The sequence below is a fragment of the Astyanax mexicanus genome, chromosome 11 (genome assembly GCF_023375975.1).
Source record: "Astyanax mexicanus isolate ESR-SI-001 chromosome 11, AstMex3_surface, whole genome shotgun sequence".
Taxonomy (NCBI): domain Eukaryota; kingdom Metazoa; phylum Chordata; class Actinopteri; order Characiformes; family Acestrorhamphidae; genus Astyanax; species Astyanax mexicanus.
The window spans coordinates 49,875,624-49,893,155 of record NC_064418.1 but is presented as its reverse complement, the minus strand read 5'-3'; the positions used below and the strand labels follow the sequence as shown (position 1 = coordinate 49,893,155).

At 39.7% G+C, this 17,532-nt stretch overlaps 1 protein-coding gene across 4 annotated transcripts in view; it reads left to right on the top strand.

Annotated features, from left to right (window-relative positions):
* The window catches only part of nckap1 (NCK-associated protein 1), a 72,058-nt gene that overhangs the window by 28,147 nt on the left and 26,379 nt on the right, over window positions 1-17,532 (top strand). For all 4 annotated transcript variants that reach the window (XM_049484840.1, XM_049484839.1, XM_049484842.1 and 1 more), the window contains 9 exons: window positions 657-813; window positions 1,716-1,772; window positions 2,406-2,502; window positions 2,628-2,734; window positions 4,008-4,140; window positions 5,188-5,269; window positions 8,498-8,556; window positions 16,898-17,043; window positions 17,370-17,502. In XM_049484840.1, the coding sequence (XP_049340797.1) occupies window positions 657-813; window positions 1,716-1,772; window positions 2,406-2,502; window positions 2,628-2,734; window positions 4,008-4,140; window positions 5,188-5,269; window positions 8,498-8,556; window positions 16,898-17,043; window positions 17,370-17,502 (971 nt within the window). The remainder of the gene's footprint in view (window positions 1-656; window positions 814-1,715; window positions 1,773-2,405; window positions 2,503-2,627; window positions 2,735-4,007; window positions 4,141-5,187; window positions 5,270-8,497; window positions 8,557-16,897; window positions 17,044-17,369; window positions 17,503-17,532) is intronic.

The following is a 17,532-nucleotide window of genomic DNA, read 5'->3' as shown; positions in this document are numbered from 1 at the left end:
GGGGGGTAATAGTGCACTATAGGACTCTGTGGGCGTGGCCTAAGCTTTTGTTCTTAATAGTTTTATTTTTTTTTCCCTACATTACTTTTACTTCTATACTTTAAGTAGTTTTGAATCCAGTACTTTTTTAAAAACACTTACTTAAAGAGTAAAAAGCTTGAGTTGATACTTCTTTATAACTTCTACAGAAGTATTTTATTAAACTCTAGTATCTATACCTTTACCTACAGAGTAATGAAAAGAGATACTTTTGGTATAAATCAGTGGGTATGGGTGTACACTAGGGGTGGGCGATATGGCTCTAAAATAATATCACGATATTTCAGGGTATTTTTGTGATAATGATATACTTGGCGATATAGGAAAACAATAAAATAATAAATTCATTTCAGGAATATAGTATAATAGTATAACAGTATAATCATAATGTGGCAAAATAAATAATACAGCATAAAATAATAAAATGCAGCAAAAAATATTGCAGAATATTTAGTGCATGCATATAAACTGCAAACTAAAACAATTATACAATAAATACACCTAAAGCTTCACAGTAAATAATAGACTACTTTTAACACAGAACAGCCCTATTATCACGATATGGATTTTTAATATCATGATATTTCTGTGTCACGATATATTGTGTGTGTGTGTAGTTGGGTTCATCCTGTGCCACGCCGCTCTGAACAGTGACCCCGCCGCTCTCAGTCTGTGGAAGTTGGCTCTGCAGAGCAGCTCCTGTCTCTGCCTCTTCAGAGACGAGGTCTTCCACATCCACAAAGCTGCTGAGGACCTCTTCGTCAACATCCGCGGGTCAGCCAATCACAGCGCAGCTCACACTCGAACATTAACTCATACTGAACACCTGTGTTCACCGGTACTGTAAAATTGGGACAAAACAGATCTATTTACTATTACTATGTGCAAAAAGATTATTTATTTACTGCTAACCTACAGATTTGGAATAATGAAGAGAGCACTTTATTTTCTGAATCAATTTCTCTGATTTATAGGTTTATGTTTGAGTAAAATGAACATTGTTGTTTTATTCTATAAACTACAGACAATATTTCTCCCAAATTCCAAATAAAAATATTCTCATTTAGAGCATTTATTTACAGAAAATGAGAAAAGATGCAGAGCTTTCAGACCTCAAATAATGCAAAGAAAACAAGTTCATATTCATAAAGTTTCAAAGTTTTAAGAGTTCAGAAATAATCAATATTTGGTGGAATAACCCTGGTTGGTTTTTAATCACAGTTTTAATTTCATGCATCTTGGCATCATGTTCTCCTCCACCAGTCTTACACACTGCTTTTGGATAACTTTATGCTGCTTTACTCCTGGTGTAAAAAATCAAGCAGTTCAGTTTGGTGGTTTGATGGTTTGTGATCATCCATCTTCCTCTTGATTATATTCCAGAGGTTTTTAATTTGGTAAAATCAAAGAAACTCATCGTTTTTATGTGGCCTCTTATTTTTTTCCAGAGCTGTATTGCTTAACAAAATCTGCACATACTGGAGAACCATGTTTCCTATAAGTCGTAGTTTCCTAGAACCATATTGTTTGTATGCATATGTTTTATATTTTGTTTGTATACGATTTCCCAGCTGTGGGATAAATATAGGATTATCTTAATTTGTTAAGTTTAATAAATGAATGTTTAACAGTGAGATACTCTGAGATGCTTACTTAGTCTTTTGCTTCTGTTACAGCTATAATAAGCGAGTCAACGACATCCGCGAATGCAAAGAATCAGCGCTCTCACACGCGTGAGTACATTCCTCACCCAGGTCATCCATAAAAATCCATAACCATCCACAAAATCTTAACAGGGTTCACTAGCTTCAAGTCCTTGTATTGTACGATAAATTTTATAATGTAGTTATGGTGACAGGTCTACCAACAGTTCCCATCTTGTTAGATCCCCACCTTCTAAATTTCAAGTGATCCAGCGCTGCCACTATAATCAGGAGATTGCTGGTTCGAATCCCGGTCATGCAGCTTGCCATCATCATGCTACCGGAGCCCTGAGAGAGCACAGTTGTCCTTGCTGTTTCTCTCTGGGTGGGTACAGTACAGTAGATGGCGCTCTCTCTTTCCCCTATTTATCACTCCTAGGGTGATGTGGATCAGCACAAGGCTGCATCTGTGAGCCGATGTATCAGAACCACAGAGTCGCTGCGCTTTCCTTCGAGCGTTAGCGCTGTGATGCTACTCGCTACTTGGTTCAAAAAGAGGCGGAGTCTGACTTCACATGTGTCAGAGGAGGCATGTTCTAGTCTTCACTAGTGATAGAGGCATATACAGCTGATTAGCAGCTAAATCGGTGGGATAATTGTTATTATCTTGTATTTTTCTGTGTTAATTTTAAGATCTTACTGTATCTCTTCGGTTCTCTGCAGAGGCTCCATGCACAGGGAGAGGCGCAAGTTCCTGCGTTCAGCCCTGAAGGAACTGGCCACCGTTCTGGCCGACCAGCCAGGCTTACTGGGCCCGAAGGTACTGCATACTGACCTCTGACCTTTACCCTCTGAACCCTGGAACCCTCGGGCGTGTTCTCAGATTCCTGCAGCTGAGAGAGTGAAGGCTGGGAGACTGATATTAGATGTTGTGCTGTTTTTCAGGCTCTGTTCGTGTTCATGGCGCTCTCTTTCGCTCGAGACGAGATCATCTGGCTGCTCAGACACGCCGACAACATCCAGAAGAAAAGCACAGACGACTTCATCGACAAGTAAATCAGCAGCTCACACACACACCCCCTCATACTGTCAGTCTCGAGCATGGACAAACACACAGACATGAACAGTCTATAGTTTTTATTTATATTTTTAACTGAGAGAGACAGAATTTCAAAGTATGAAAAAAATAAAATAAAAAAAGGTTATAAATTAAATTTGGTTTATTTTTGATTAACTAAAATGAGTGTTTGATCCTCAAGCAAAACCTGACTTCAGTATTTGGTGGAGACTGGATAGGCCACTCCAGTAGGGGTGAGCGATATGGCTCTAAAATAATATCACGATATTTCAGGGTATTTTTGTGATAATTATATACTTGGCGATATAGAAAAACTAAAATAATTCATTCATTTCAGGAATATAGTATAATAGTATAACAGAATAATCATAATGTGGCAAAATAAATAATATAGCATAAAATAATAAAATGCAGCAAATAATATTGCAGAATATTTAGTGCATGCACATAAACTGCAAACTAAAACAATTATACAATAAATACACCTAAAGCTTCACAGTAAATAATAGACTACTTTTAAGACAGAACAGCCCTATTATCACGATATGGATTTTTAATATCATGATATTTCTGTGTCACGATATATTGTATACGATATAATATTGCCCACCCCTACACTCCAGTATCTTGATGTGTTTTTTCTTAAGCCACTTCTTTGTTGCCTTGTCTCTATGTTTTGGGTCATTGTCATGCTGGAAGACCCATCCACGACCTATCTTCAGTGTTCTGGCTATAAGGCTAGGAGGTTCTTATTCAAGTTTTTTATGTTACGTGGCCCTCTTAATCAGCCACTTTATGTAGAGAAACAACCAGAATGTTTCCACCTCTAGGTTTAGACAGTTGCGATAATGTTTGTAGGGTTATATCCAGCATTTCTCCAATGGTGGCGAGTCGAGTTGCTGCTAAAGCCTTCTCTGAATCTTCTCTCTCTCTCCCTCTTTCCCTCTCTACTAATGGTTTTCTTGGTGGCTTGTCTCCCAGCTCCCTTGAGATCATTAACCATTCTATAATAGTTGATACAACACCTGGTTTTGTTAAATCATTTGATTAGGTTCATTATGTTAGTGTGTTAGCATTTCAGAACATACAAATTAATACTCTAAAATAGATAATTGTTGCTCATTTTTAAGTCGGACAGATTTTACCCCACTGTGTATATCGTTTTTTTCATCACAAATAAAAATATATAACAAAATGCTTCAAAAATAAGTGATTTATTAGATTTAATCATTGCTTTTTTGTTTTAGGCACATTGCGGAGCTGATCTTCTACATGGAGGAGCTGAGGGCTCACGTGAGGAAGTACGGTCCGGTCATGCAGAGGTACTACGTCCAGTACCTGTCTGGCTTTGATGCCGTCGTGCTGAATGAGCTCGTACAGGTGAGCCTCGCTCAGACCTCCACTTACAGGCTACTGTTTCGAAATATTAAAAAAAAAATGATGATACATATTTATGTACATGTTTTCACACACAGATAAAATGCATTACTAGAGGCAGATTCTTAAAAAATATATACAGTATAACAGTATAATATATGTAACTGTATAACAGTGTAAATTTACTGTTATACAAAATAACTCAACACACAGCCACTGCCAACAAAAATGAGTACACAACTAAGTGAAATTGATCAAATTGTGCTCAAACTATCAATATTTTGTATGCGCGTCATGGAGCTGTTGGATGTTAGAGACCTTGCACTCCTCCATCTTCCGTTTGAGGATGCCCCACAGATGCTCAATCGGGTTTAGGTCTGAGGACATGCTTTGCCAGTCCAGCCCCTTTATCCTCAAATGCGTATCATTTATCCCAGTAACACATTTATTACAGTTCATTATACCACAGTTAGTTACGACCTTCAATGTGATTGGCTGAGAGACATTAAATGAGTGCCATTATCAGCCGGTAATGCACTGTAACCGAAGCTTTCCATGTATAACTCCACATACACCACATACAGGTAACCTAGCAACAATGCAGCGCTTACAAACCAAACAGCGCAGCTACAAACAGAGCAGCAATGGAACTATTTTAAGTGGCGGAGTTTTTATAATCAAATAGATCCTATTTTCTCCTCCTCTTTAACTCTTTCAGTAAAATCTTTCAGTAAAGAGTGATAATGGTACTGTGGTGTCATCTTTATACCAACATTTAATAAAATCCTATTTGAGCAACTCAGAGCCAAGTTTATAAATGTGTAATAGTGATGGAGAACCCAGTGAACACATGCTGACAGTGATGCTGTAATTTGAGAATGATCTGAAATTATTTTTTAAATTTTAGGAGAATTATCAGATCTGACCACCAGATGGAGACAAACTGTTAGATATTCTTCTTCCCCTTTAGAGTTTCAGTAGAAACTGATTCTGTAGTTTGTTTTTATCTGGGAGATAATTGTAGATTTGTTTGATGTGTTTGATTTTCAGAACCTGTCCGTGTGTCCGGAGGATGAGTCTATCATCATGTCGTCTTTCGTGAACACGATGACTTCTCTCAGTGTTAAACAAGGTACTGCAGGGTTTCTCTTTTAATAGTTCAGTCAGTTATTAAAGGTGTTTTATTCTTTATACCAGGACAGTACACCCATATTTATACTTACAATAATTAGTTTTAAAGGAAAATTAAGACAATAATTTATAAAGCTTCATTTAACTTTAAAAAATACGTTTTATAAGAGGTGTTGTTACCTGGGGAGCTGTTAACTTGCGGTTTCTGAAGCTGGTAAGTTCATAGATTGGATGAGTTTAGTATTAATTTACAATGCAGAACATTTTAAAAATAATAAAAAAACACAGAATTTCAATTTTTAATATTGATGTTCATACTATTTTAGTTAAAAATATTAGTTAAGAACTATGTTTAATTATCTTAAGAGTATTGATCATATATGACAGTATTTAATAATGTATTTCGTGGCTACTTTTATCTGTTTAAAGTATGTTTATCTTACTTTTTCCAGTAAGTTTTGTCTGTGGAATTTAATACATATATGACTATTAATGGCTTTTTCACGACATTACATTTAACATTACACAAATATTCTCTCTCTCTTACTATCTTGCTCTTTATCACTCTCTCTCTATCCGTCTCTCTCTCTCTCTTTCTCCCTCTCTCTTAATATCTCTTTCTCTCTCTCTCTCTCTCTCTTACTATCTCTGTCTCTATCTCTCTCTTTCTCTCTCTCCCTCTCTCTTAATATCTCTTTCTCTCTCTCTCTCTCTCTCTTACTATCTCTGTCTCTATCTCTCTCTTTCTCTCTCTCCCTCTCTCTTAATATCTCTTTCTCTCTCTCTCTCTTTCTGTCTCTTTCTCTCTCTCTTACTATCTGTGTCTCTCTCTTACTATCTTTCTCTTTATCTCTCTCTCTATCCGTCTCTCTCTCTCTCTTTCTCTCTGTCTTAATATCTCTTTCTCTCTCTCTCTCTCTCTCTCTCTCTTTCTGTCTCTTTCTCTCTCTCTTACTATCTGTGTCTCTCTCTTACTATCTTTCTCTTTATCTCTCTCTATCTGTCTCTGTCTCTCTCTCTCTCTCTTATTATCTCTGTCTCTCTTAATATCTCTTTCTCTCTGTCTCTCTTACTTTCCCTTTCTCTCTCTCTTACTATCCCTTTCTCTCTCTCTCTCTATCCCTTTCTCTCTCTTTCTTACTACCCCTCTCTCTCTCTCTCTCTCTTCCCCTCTCTCTTAATATCTCTTTCTCTCTCTCTGTCTCTCTCTCTCTTACTATCTGTGTCTCTCTCTTACTATCTTTCTCTTTATCTCTCTCTCTCTTTCTCTCTCTCTTACTATCTCTGTCTCTATCTCTCTCTTTCTCTCTCTCCCTCTCTCTTAATATCTCTTTCTCTCTCTCTCTTTCTGTCTCTTTCTCTCTCTCTTACTATCTGTGTCTCTCTCTTACTATCTTTCTCTTTATCTCTCTCTATCTGTCTCTGTCTCTCTCTTTCTCTCTCTCTTAATATCTCTTTCTCTCTATCTGTCTCTCTCTCTCTTACTATCTCTGTCTCCCTCTCAGTTCAGTTCAGTTCAGAGGTGCTTTATTAGCATGAATGTAATTACATACACTATTGCCAAAGCAATTAATAATACAAGTAAACAGACGTTATAAAATAATAAAAATAATAATAAATAAATACTAACAATAATAACAAAAATAAAATACATAAGTAAATCTACAGATTAGAGAGAAAAAAAAAAACAGTAATATTAAAAAGGTTGAGTTATTAATAAAGAAAAGAAGTAAAAGTAGTAATAAAGCATGTTAAAGTTAGATTAATAGAAGTAAAAGAGGTAACATTAATATATTAATATCAATATAACATATTACAGATATAAGTACAGATATTAGTGATTGGTGGACGGTCTCACTGGTTGTCTCTCAGGTTGTGACAGGCTGTAATGTATTGGGCAGCGAGTGTGATCAGCTCTCTGCTCTCTCCCAGTATGTAGGGCAGTTTGTGTGTATTAGTGCAGTGTAGGAACTCGGGGGCGACGCTGCTAAATTTCCTATAATATAAACTCCTGATGGAGTGGTATTTTGGACACTCTGTGAGGAAGTGCAGCTCTGTCTCCACCACTGCCAGCTCACAGTGAGAGCACAGTCTGGCCTCTCTGGGTGTCCAGTTCTGCCTGCGCCGGCCGGTCTCCACGGCCAGGCTGTGCTCACTGAGTCTGTACCTGCTCAACATCTTTCTCAGTTTTCTATCTTTAATTTCTGTCAGGTAATCTGCCAGAGTGTATTCTCGGTTCAGAGCCGAATAGCACTGCAGTCTGTGCTGCTGTTTTACTGTCTCAGTCCAGTGTGTGATGTATTTCTGTTTTTGTTGGGTAATAATTTGGTTGGGTTTAATGTTTTGGGCGAGTGTGTAGTGGGGCTGGGTGGTGTGTGTGATGTCAGTGTGTGTTAGGTCAGTGAGATTCAGGATCAGCTGGGTTAGGGGACTCCTCTGGATGTTCAGCTCTTGGCAGGTCAGTGCTTTATAGTGGAGTGAGTGGGGGTCACTAGATTTAATGTGCTTCCAGAAGTTTATGGCTCTTTTTTGAATGTTAATTATTAGAGGGTACTGTCCTAATTCTGCTCTGCAGGCCGTGTTCGGGGTCTTCCTCTGCACACTGAGGAGATTCCTGCAGAACTCTGTGTGCAGAGTTTCAACTGGGTGTTTGTCCCAGTTTAAAAAATCATTTTGAGTGAGGGGTCCCCAAACCTCACTACCATACAATGCAATGGGTTCTATTATTGATTTAAATAATTTTAGCCAGATTTTAATGGGAATTTCAAATTTAAAAGATTTTTTAATGGCAAAAATAGCTCTTCTCGCTTTTTCTTTGAGCTCCTTCACAGCCAAGCCAAAACTTCCAGTATAACTGAACGTTACACCCAAATATGTGTATGTTTTAGTATATTCAATATTTGTGTTATTAATTTTAAAATTAAAATTCCCCTGACTTTTTGTCCCTTTTTGAAACACCATGATTTTGGTTTTTTGGTGGTTTATTTTCAAAGCCCATGTGTGACAAAAGTCCTCCAGTACTTTGAGACTTTGTTGTAGTCCCTCTCTCTCTCTCACTTTCTCTTAGTAAATGTAAATGTAATAAAAAAGCAAAGAAAGAAAAAAACTAAAACTAAAATATGCATATGATTTAAAATAAAAAATCATTAGAAATGATAGAAGTGTACAATAATATAAAAATTGCATTAACTATAAATATAAACTGTCTCTCTCTCTGTCTCTCTCTCAGTGGAGGATGGCGAGGTGTTTGATTTCAGAGGGATGAGGCTGGACTGGTTCCGTCTGCAGGTGAGTTTTGGAGCGGGAGCAGCAGTAAGCTGATCCTGAAGCCTCCAGCTGAGGAGAGGAGATAGTGTTGCTGATCCCTCAGGCTCAGGCGTAATGAATAGAGCAGTTAAACTGGAGTACAGCTCTTCATCTCAGCGCTATCAGTAACATTTAATCCCATTCAGAAACCAGAGTCTCATCATCTCCTCATCACTGGAGACCCGTCAGGCATAACTAATCAAACTGTCAGATTTAAGTGCCTGAGAACAGAACCGCCACACTACGCTTCCTCCAGGTTTTATTACACACTAGATGGCGCTGGTGAGAGCATGTAAAAATATTGGGAGCATCTGGATGTTAAGTCACAAATTTGTCACTTACTTTTTTTAATTCAAAAACTTTTTTTTTTATACTGAATTACATAATATTTAAACACGGAAATTATGTTTTTTAATGCTGTCTAACTTTAAATTATAGCAGTTTCTGACTATGATTTTAAACAACCAGTCAACACAGTAGTTCTCAATAGGAGGCAGTACCAACCAGTCAACAATCAGTATTCTTCAGTAAGCGTAATGCCTATCAGTCAGCACTCAGTAGGGATGATGCCAACCAGTCAGCACTCAGTAGGAGCAATGCCGACCAGTTAGCACTCAGTATTCTTCAGTAAGCGTAATGCCTATCAGTCAGCACTCAGTAGGAGCAATGCCAACCAGTCAGCACTCAGTATTCTTCAGTAGGAGCAATGTCAACCAGTCAGCACTCAGTATTCTTCAGTAGGAGCAATGCCAACCAGTCAGCACTCAGTATTCTTCAGTAGGAGCAATGCCAACCAGTTAGCACTCAGTATTCTTCAGTAGGAGCAATGCCAACCAGTCAGCACTCAGTATTCTTCAGTAGGAGCAATGCCAACCAGTCAGCACTCAGTATTCTTCAGTAGGAGCAATGCCAACCAGTTAGCACTCAGTATTCTTCAGTAGGAGCAATGCCAACCAGTCAGCACTCAGTATTCTTCAGTAGGAGCAATGTCAACCAGTCAGCACTCAGTATTCTTCAGTAGGAGCAATGCCAACCAGTCAGCACTCAGTATTCTTCAGTAGGAGCAATGCCAACCAGTTAGCACTCAGTATTCTTCAGTAGGAGCAATGCCAACCAGTCAGCACTCAGTATTATTCAGTAGGAGCAATGCCAACCTGTCAGCACTCAGTATTCTTCAGTAGGAGCAATGCCGACCAGTCAGCACTCAGTATTCTTCAGTAGGAGCAATGCCAACCAGTCAGCACTCAGTATTATTCAGTAGGAGCAATGCCAACCTGTCAGCACTCAGTATTCTTCAGTATGAGCAATGCCAACCAGTCAGCACTCAGTATTCTTCAGTAGGAGCAATGTCAACCAGTCAGCACTCAGTATTCTTCAGTAGGAGCAATGCCAACCAGTTAGCACTCAGTATTCTTCAGTAGGAGCAATGCCGACCAGTCAGCACTCAGTAGGAGCAATGCCAACCAGTCAGCACTCAGTATTCTTCAGTAGGAGCAATGCCAACCAGTCAGCACTCAGTATTCTTCAGTAGGAGCAATGCCAACCAGTCAGCACTCAGTATTCTTCAGTAGGAGCAATGCCAACCAGTCAGCACTCAGTATTCTTCAGTAGGAGCAATGCCAACCAGTTAGCACTCAATATTCTTCAGTAGGAGCAATGCCAACCTGTCAGCACTCATTATTATTTAGTAGAAGCAATGCCAACCAGTTAGCACTCAGTATTCTTCAGTAGGAGCAATGCCAACCAGTCAGCACTCAGTATTATTCAGTAGGAGCAATGCCAACCTGTCAGCACTCAGTATTCTTCAGTAGGAGCAATGCCAACCAGTTAGCACTCAATATTCTTCAGTAGGAGCAATGCCAACCTGTCAGCACTCATTATTATTTAGTAGAAGCAATGCCAACCAGTTAGCACTCAGTATTCTTCAGTAGAAGCAATGCCAACCAGTTAGCACTCAGTATTCTTCAGTAGGAGCAATGCCAACCAGTTAGCACTCAGTATTCTTCAGTAGGAGCAATGCCAACCAGTTAGCACTCAGTATTCTTCAGTAGGAGCAATGCCAACCAGTCAGCACTCAGTATTCTTCAGTAGGAGCAATGCCAACCAGTTAGCACTCAGTATTCTTCAGTAGGAGCAATGCCGACCAGTCAGTAATCAGTAGTTCTCATTAGGTACAATGCCAATTTTCAGTAAGAGCAATACCAACCAGTCAACACTTGGTAGTTCTCAGTAGGGGCAATGGCAACCAAATCTATCAAACAAATAAATGATGTGGCACCGCTGAGCTGCAGGCGCTGTGGTTTTCTGAGAAGCAGCACAGGATTGTTTATGGGTAAAGAGGGGGAGTGAATGGCGTAGTTTGTTCTGAATCATCAGAGCTGATAAACGTCTGCAGGTGGAAATGTGTTATTCTGTTATTTGTTCATAATTTGAAACAGTTGGGAAACATGTTTTTCTGCATTCTGCGAGGAATGAAGCACGAGACTGGTCAAATTATTCAGACATCAGTCAGAAGACCTTAAATATCTCAGAGATTTTCATGTGTGCGCATATTCACACACATATTTGCATATAGTTTGAATATTTCTGTCTTCAACACTTAAGATTGGTTTAGATCTGTCCCATATGTTTTTATTTATTAAATAAATGTATTTGTTGTGGTTTGGGCTGGACCTGAAGTTGAAGCTGAAGCAGCTGTTTGATATTCTGTTCTACTGATATAAACCCAATTTTGATGCACCGTGCCATCTGTAATCAAATGCAATGGATGGTGTATAAGTATATATAAGTAATTTGTAATAATTTTACAGTGAAAGGATAATAATAAACGAGTTTATTGGGGAAAACTGTACTGTAATCAAAAGGAGGTTCTAGTTTAGACCCTGTTGGTTCCTCTTATATGGATATAAGATGATACAGGATTGAGAGGGTTGGGTTTGGAGGTTCTAAAGGTTCTGTATGGATCCTGCAACACATTTACCCACAGATGTTGCTAAAGCTGGGCCTGTAGATCCTGTAGCTCTTCACTTGTAGGTTGAAGCTGAAGCTGTAGCGTCCCAGCTGCTCCATAATCAATGCTGGATTGGTGATAAATCTGGAGAGGCAGCAACAAATGTAGCTGTTACAGCTGTTCACATTACCACATCAGATTTTTTGCTCAATGTGGCTCAAATCTTAATTAACTGTGGGAACATGCCAAATCCGATTTTTTTTTCGTCAAATCCCATCCACGGACATGCGACATGCATGTGAAAGGTCAAATCTGAATTAATACGTCTTTTTGCTTTTACGCATTAGCATTAGCGCTACATGCTTCTCTCTCGTACCCACACTGTATCTCTTGGTGCAGCTGTGCAGCTGTAGCTGCAAAAAAAAAAACAGCAAAAGCAAACCACCTGTCCTTTTTTCACCTCCTGGGCCTGAGCATGAACTTCAGAGCAGCTGTTTACTCTCCACTCCAGCAAAAGATGCTCCACATATGAGCTGCTAACAAACGTCTCTCGTCTCTCTAATATGATATTCATTTTGTTGTTGGTGAAGAAGGAGACGTTAATACAAGTATATGCGATAGTTTTAACTGTGTTGGTGCAGTGTTTCGCTCCAGAGCAAAAGAAGGATTTAAGCACTCACCATAAGGCCTCCATACTTGAACCCAAGCATTGTTATTTTGTTTCATATCACTGTAATTTATTATTATTTAGGAGTGACAGAGCCGTGAATTACGATTTCAGAGTGTAGTGTAGTTTAAAGGCCGCTGGGCTGATCCGCAGTGCCTCCATGTGTTTGTTACACAAGCTCTCTCAGGTTTCAGAGCTCCACAAAAGTGGTCTCCCTCAGAATCGCTGGAAGCAATCATGACTGTGAAGGGGTTGCCAGCGCTGTCATAAACCTCCCGTTTTGTTTCCAGAGAAGCCCTGAACTCTCCTCTGCTGTCCTGGCCTGGCCGTCTGCCTCTGGCTGGCTGAACCCAGCACTGTGGAGCTGATGGTCCAGTTTGAGGTGTGGGTGTGGTTTCATGTAGCTTCAGATTAGCTCAAGAACAGAACAGCATAAAGAGCTTCTTGGAATGAAGAGTTTCCATGGCCAAGAAGTTTAAATCCATCCAAGCCTCACATCACCAAACGATGCAATGCAATGCATTGAATGCAGTGGTGTAAAGCACGACACCTCTGGAGGGACGAATCATCACACTTCTTCTAAAAATCTGATAGATAAGTCTGGGTTTGGCAGTTGACAGGAGAACTTGAGAGAGAGCTTGTCATTGTGCCATTGAGTGTAAAGTTTGGTAGAGGGGGGATAATTATGATTATGGTGTGCAAGAGTTATGCAAGATTATGCAAGAGTTGGGCTTAGCCTCTTAGTTCCAGTGGAGATTTAAACAACTGTCTTTTTATTGATTTTGCATTATATAATATACCCAAACATTTGAGAAAAAAAGTAGAATAGACAAAACCGCAACCGATCCCGCCAAAAAAAAGAAAAATCTTAAAAAGTCTTGAATTTGTCTTTTCACTAAGTAAACAGATAAAATATAAATATAACCACGAATATGTAAGTACATTCTTTCAGTTCAAAGAAAAGGCAAAAAGAAAAAAAGTTTATAAATAAATTCACAAATGTAAATTACAGTATAAAATTGAATATTAAATAGTTTCCTAATCCACAGAGTCCATCTTGTCTATATAGGTCAAAACAGGTTGCCAAATACTATGAAATCTACCACTTACAGCCTACCAAAGTGTATAGAATTGTTTCTAAAATCACCCAATTTTTAAAAGTAGCCACTAAAGTGGTGAAAGCTACCACCTTTGAGCCATATTTCCCCAACTTCAGTGAAATAAACCCTTAACGCTTCAGGAAACCAAGAGATTCTGGACAATTTCATGCTGTCAACTTTGTGAGAACAGTTGGAGGACGACTCCTTTCTTTTCCAACATGAATACTAAACACCAGACCACAAAACAAGCTCGATAAAGACATGGATGAGAGGATGAGAGTTTGAGAGTTTGGTTTGGCAGAAGAACTTGACTGGCCTGCACGGAGTCCAGACCTCAACCTGATAGAACACCTTGATGAGGTGAGATAAATTAGAGTAAAAACTCTGATCCATCACTTCTCCTGCAACATTATTGTCTGACCTCAAATATTCCCATAAACTCACTTTTAAACCTTGTGGAAAGCCTTTCCTTGAAGAGTTGATGTTAAAAGCTGTAAAGTGTGGGCAGACGTCATGTTAAACCCAATGGATTGAATGAAGGATTGGGATGTTCACATTAACGTGTATCGTTATACGTTTTTTATCTTCATCTCTAAAAATGACCAAAGTAACCGTGTGTATTTTTGAGTTTGAGTGTGTGTGTGTGTGTGTGTGTTCTGAGTGTGTGTGTGAGCATCATTGGAGTTCAGTCAGTTCACTCCGTCTGCTGCTCCCGAGTTTCTGAAGCTGCAGAGCTTTTTTGCTGCCATGGCCGATTAAAGCCACCAGCAGCAGCAGCAGCAGCAGCAGTCTGTAAAAGAGCTCTAAAAATAATCATCTCGTTTTTATAACTTTCCCTTTTCCTGCTTTAAATAGGAGCGGAGTGTTTATTGTGCCGTCCTGCTCCGTGTAACCGCGGGCACACGCTCACACGGCACCTGCCCGCTGACTCTGGGCTCGGGCTCGGGCTGGGGCTGGCGGCGCTGGTGAAAACCTGCCCGGGTGTCTGCGTTCGTTCTTCTTGGCTTCAGCTGTGTTTTATTAGAGGAGTTAAAATGCACTGATCTGTAGATCAGAAGCTGACGATTCAGCTGCGTCCGATTCGGAATGTAGAATTTGTTATTATATCAAATTATATGGTCCAAAAAATCTGCAGTAAAAACTTCTCAGATCACACCTGTGCAGTCAGAGTGAACTTGAATAATTATTTGAATCTTGTCTTTTTCAGTCACAAAATTGCTCACACAAGTAAAGGCGTCCTCAATTCGGTCGTTTACATTATATGTGACACTGTCTGCACTTGCTGAGAGACCAGTTTGGAAGTTTTTAGATTAAACAGAATAAAAATAGACAGTGAGTATAGTAGAAAATAAGTAAGAGTAGACGGAAAAAAAGGAGAGCAACAGTAAGTGAGGGCTTCAGTGGTGGAAAAACGAGATAAGAGCTCATAAAAAATATTTGAATGATGTGTTTCTTCCAATAATATTGCAAGGCTTGTCTCGCAGCGCAGCCATGTGTTGGCGAATAACGTGTCCCTTTTCAGTAAGCTGGAGAGAATTCTATGTGATGAGCTCAGCTGCAGTCTGAAATCAACTCAGACTGGGATTAAAGTGAAACTTAACGTGAAGCTCTGCTGTGTTGCGATCTATTTCACTGGATTTAGGGCCTCTTTTATCTGCGGTCAGATTTTGTCTGGGAGGCAGAATTCTGTGGTTGAAAAGTCAACTCACCGATCTGAAAATATTCTTCAAACCAATCAGTGTTGAGTATGGGGAGACTCCGCCCACCTCAGAGATGCTGTTGTTTTTTGGTGCGCTCATTCAACATACTGCAGTGTGAAACTGAAACTAAATGTACAGAATACAATGAAACACAAACATTAGGGTTGTTTCAGACTTCAGTATGAAAACACTTTTATTAGAATTGTAGATTTTGTGATGCATTTAGTTTCATTTAGGTTTCAAAAGAAGCATCATCATTGGAAATTGTTGTTGGGATTTATGTGCATGGTTTTCTCACTAGTGGCTTAAAACGCAACTGACTTTAAAATTTTTCCCCACTTTGAAGAGTAAGTGTGTGTGTCTCTGTGTGTGTGTGTGTGTGTGTGTGTGCATGCTCTCACAGCTGTTTTGCTCAAATCTGTCTGGGAAAAACGTAAAACGCTGAGGTTTTGGGTCCCGCAATCTGATCCAGGAGACGCTAGCGGTTCTGAGATCAAAGGCTCGTGTTCTCCTGCCGGTTCTGTCTGTTTTGCATACTCTCTTCAGTTGATCCCATGTGCTCGGGAGGAAATTGTGTTGGTTGGCCCATTGTCTGATTCAGCAGTATCAAGTTAACATGAATATTTCCCAGAAATCCTCCTCAGAAGTTAATGATATGGTAAAGCATCGAACCGCACGTTTTCCAGCCTCCTGCGCCGCCGCTTTCGCCCGGTTCCGCTCCTCCGCTGAGCCGCCTGCGGTTATTACTCACGGAAACACAGCCGGCCGTTACCCCGGCGTCTGGGGTGATTTTAATTTAATTGTTTTTGTTGTAGTTTTTTGTGCTCATGTTTGCCGGAGTGATGAATTAAGTTGAACTGGTTGAGTTACGGATGCTGAGGAGTTGGGGTGTGCCATATCATAATGTACACAATATAATTGGTGAATTTAAAACATCTTTATAGTAGAGCTGGGCGATAGGGCCTAAAAAAAAAAAAAATTCTATTTTTTTTTAATTAATTTATTTTTTTAACCCATTTTAAAAATCTAACTACAGATGACAAAGAAATGGTTGAAAGCAAGGCTTACTTTTATTTTTTATTTTTTTCCTGATCGCTGTGTTGGGAGGAGGGTCACTGAACTATGGGAGCCCAGAAGGGAGTAGGTAGCATAAGTTTAAACTGAGAAAAAAGCTATTTTTTATAAAAATCAACGATTTAGCGCCCTGCTCTACTCTATGATGATCATAGTACGATTCTGTCTTGAAGTTTAATAAGGTGAAATAGATGTTCAATAAGTGGTTATTGTGCTTTAACTAGAATTCTAAAATAACTAGAAAAAGGTCCAGTATCTCCGAAAAAGTGAGTACACTTTGATCTAATGTAAAGTAGTCTGTGTACAGCTACAATATAACAGTGTAAATTTGCTGTGCCCTCAAAATAACTCACATAACCTACAGCCTACAGTGAATACAGCACAAGTATGATCATGCATTTCTCCAGACCCAAAAAAATATATATTTTTGAGCATCTGTGGGGCATCCTCAAACAATCGGTAAAGGAGTGCAAGGTCTCTAACATCCACAATCAGCTCTGTGATTTTGCCAAGGAGACAACCTGTGAAGCTCTAGTGAACTAGTGAATCATTTTCACTGTAAGCGTTTAAACTGAGTTTAAACTCAGGATTGAGTGTTTAAAAACTCCAGCAGCACTGCTGTATGTGTTCAAATCACTTTACCAGCACAATATACTAACACTTCCTATACTGCCACCATGCTAATCATGCTACTACACTCTAGGGTGGTCCTGAGTACTGAAGAAGAACAGGGTGAAAAGAGGATACTAATAATACAGTGTACTAAATTATAATAGAATTTTTTATATCATAGAAATAACTCACTCTCTGTACGTTTCTATCTTGTGTGCAGGCCTACACCAGCGTCTCCAAGGCTTCCCTGGGTATCTCGGACCACCGTGAGCTGGGGAAGATGATGAACACCATCATCTTTCACACCAAGATGGTGGACTCTCTGGTGGAAATGCTGGTGGAAACCTCAGACCTCTCGATTTTCTGGTACGGCTCAACCTCTCTCGCCCCCACACTCAACCCCCCACGGGTCAGATAAAGCTGTCTGCTTTAACGTCCCACAGAGGACCCTCCATCTCCTCTGTAAAACGTCTGTATCTCCTCTGCAGTTGCTAGGGGCGACGCTGTGTTGGGGTAGTGTTTGGATGTTTTTCCTGCGGCGTGGTGGGTGGGGCAGCGGGGGGTGTTGTAGATATGGCTGTACCAGAAGGAGATGGAAACTCAAACTGTGTTGTCCCCCTTTTTCTCTTTTTTGATCTTTTGTACTCCGTGTTCTCTCCTCTCTCTCTCTCTCTCTCTCTCGTCTCTGATAGTTTCTACAGTCGGGCGTTTGAGAAGATGTTCCAGCAGTGTTTGGAGTTGCCCTCTCAGTCCCGTTACTCCATCTGCTTCCCTCTGCTCTGCACACACTTCATGAGCTGCACCCATGAGCTCTGTCCTGAAGAGGTGAGCCCTGTTACACAAGCTCCGAGAAGC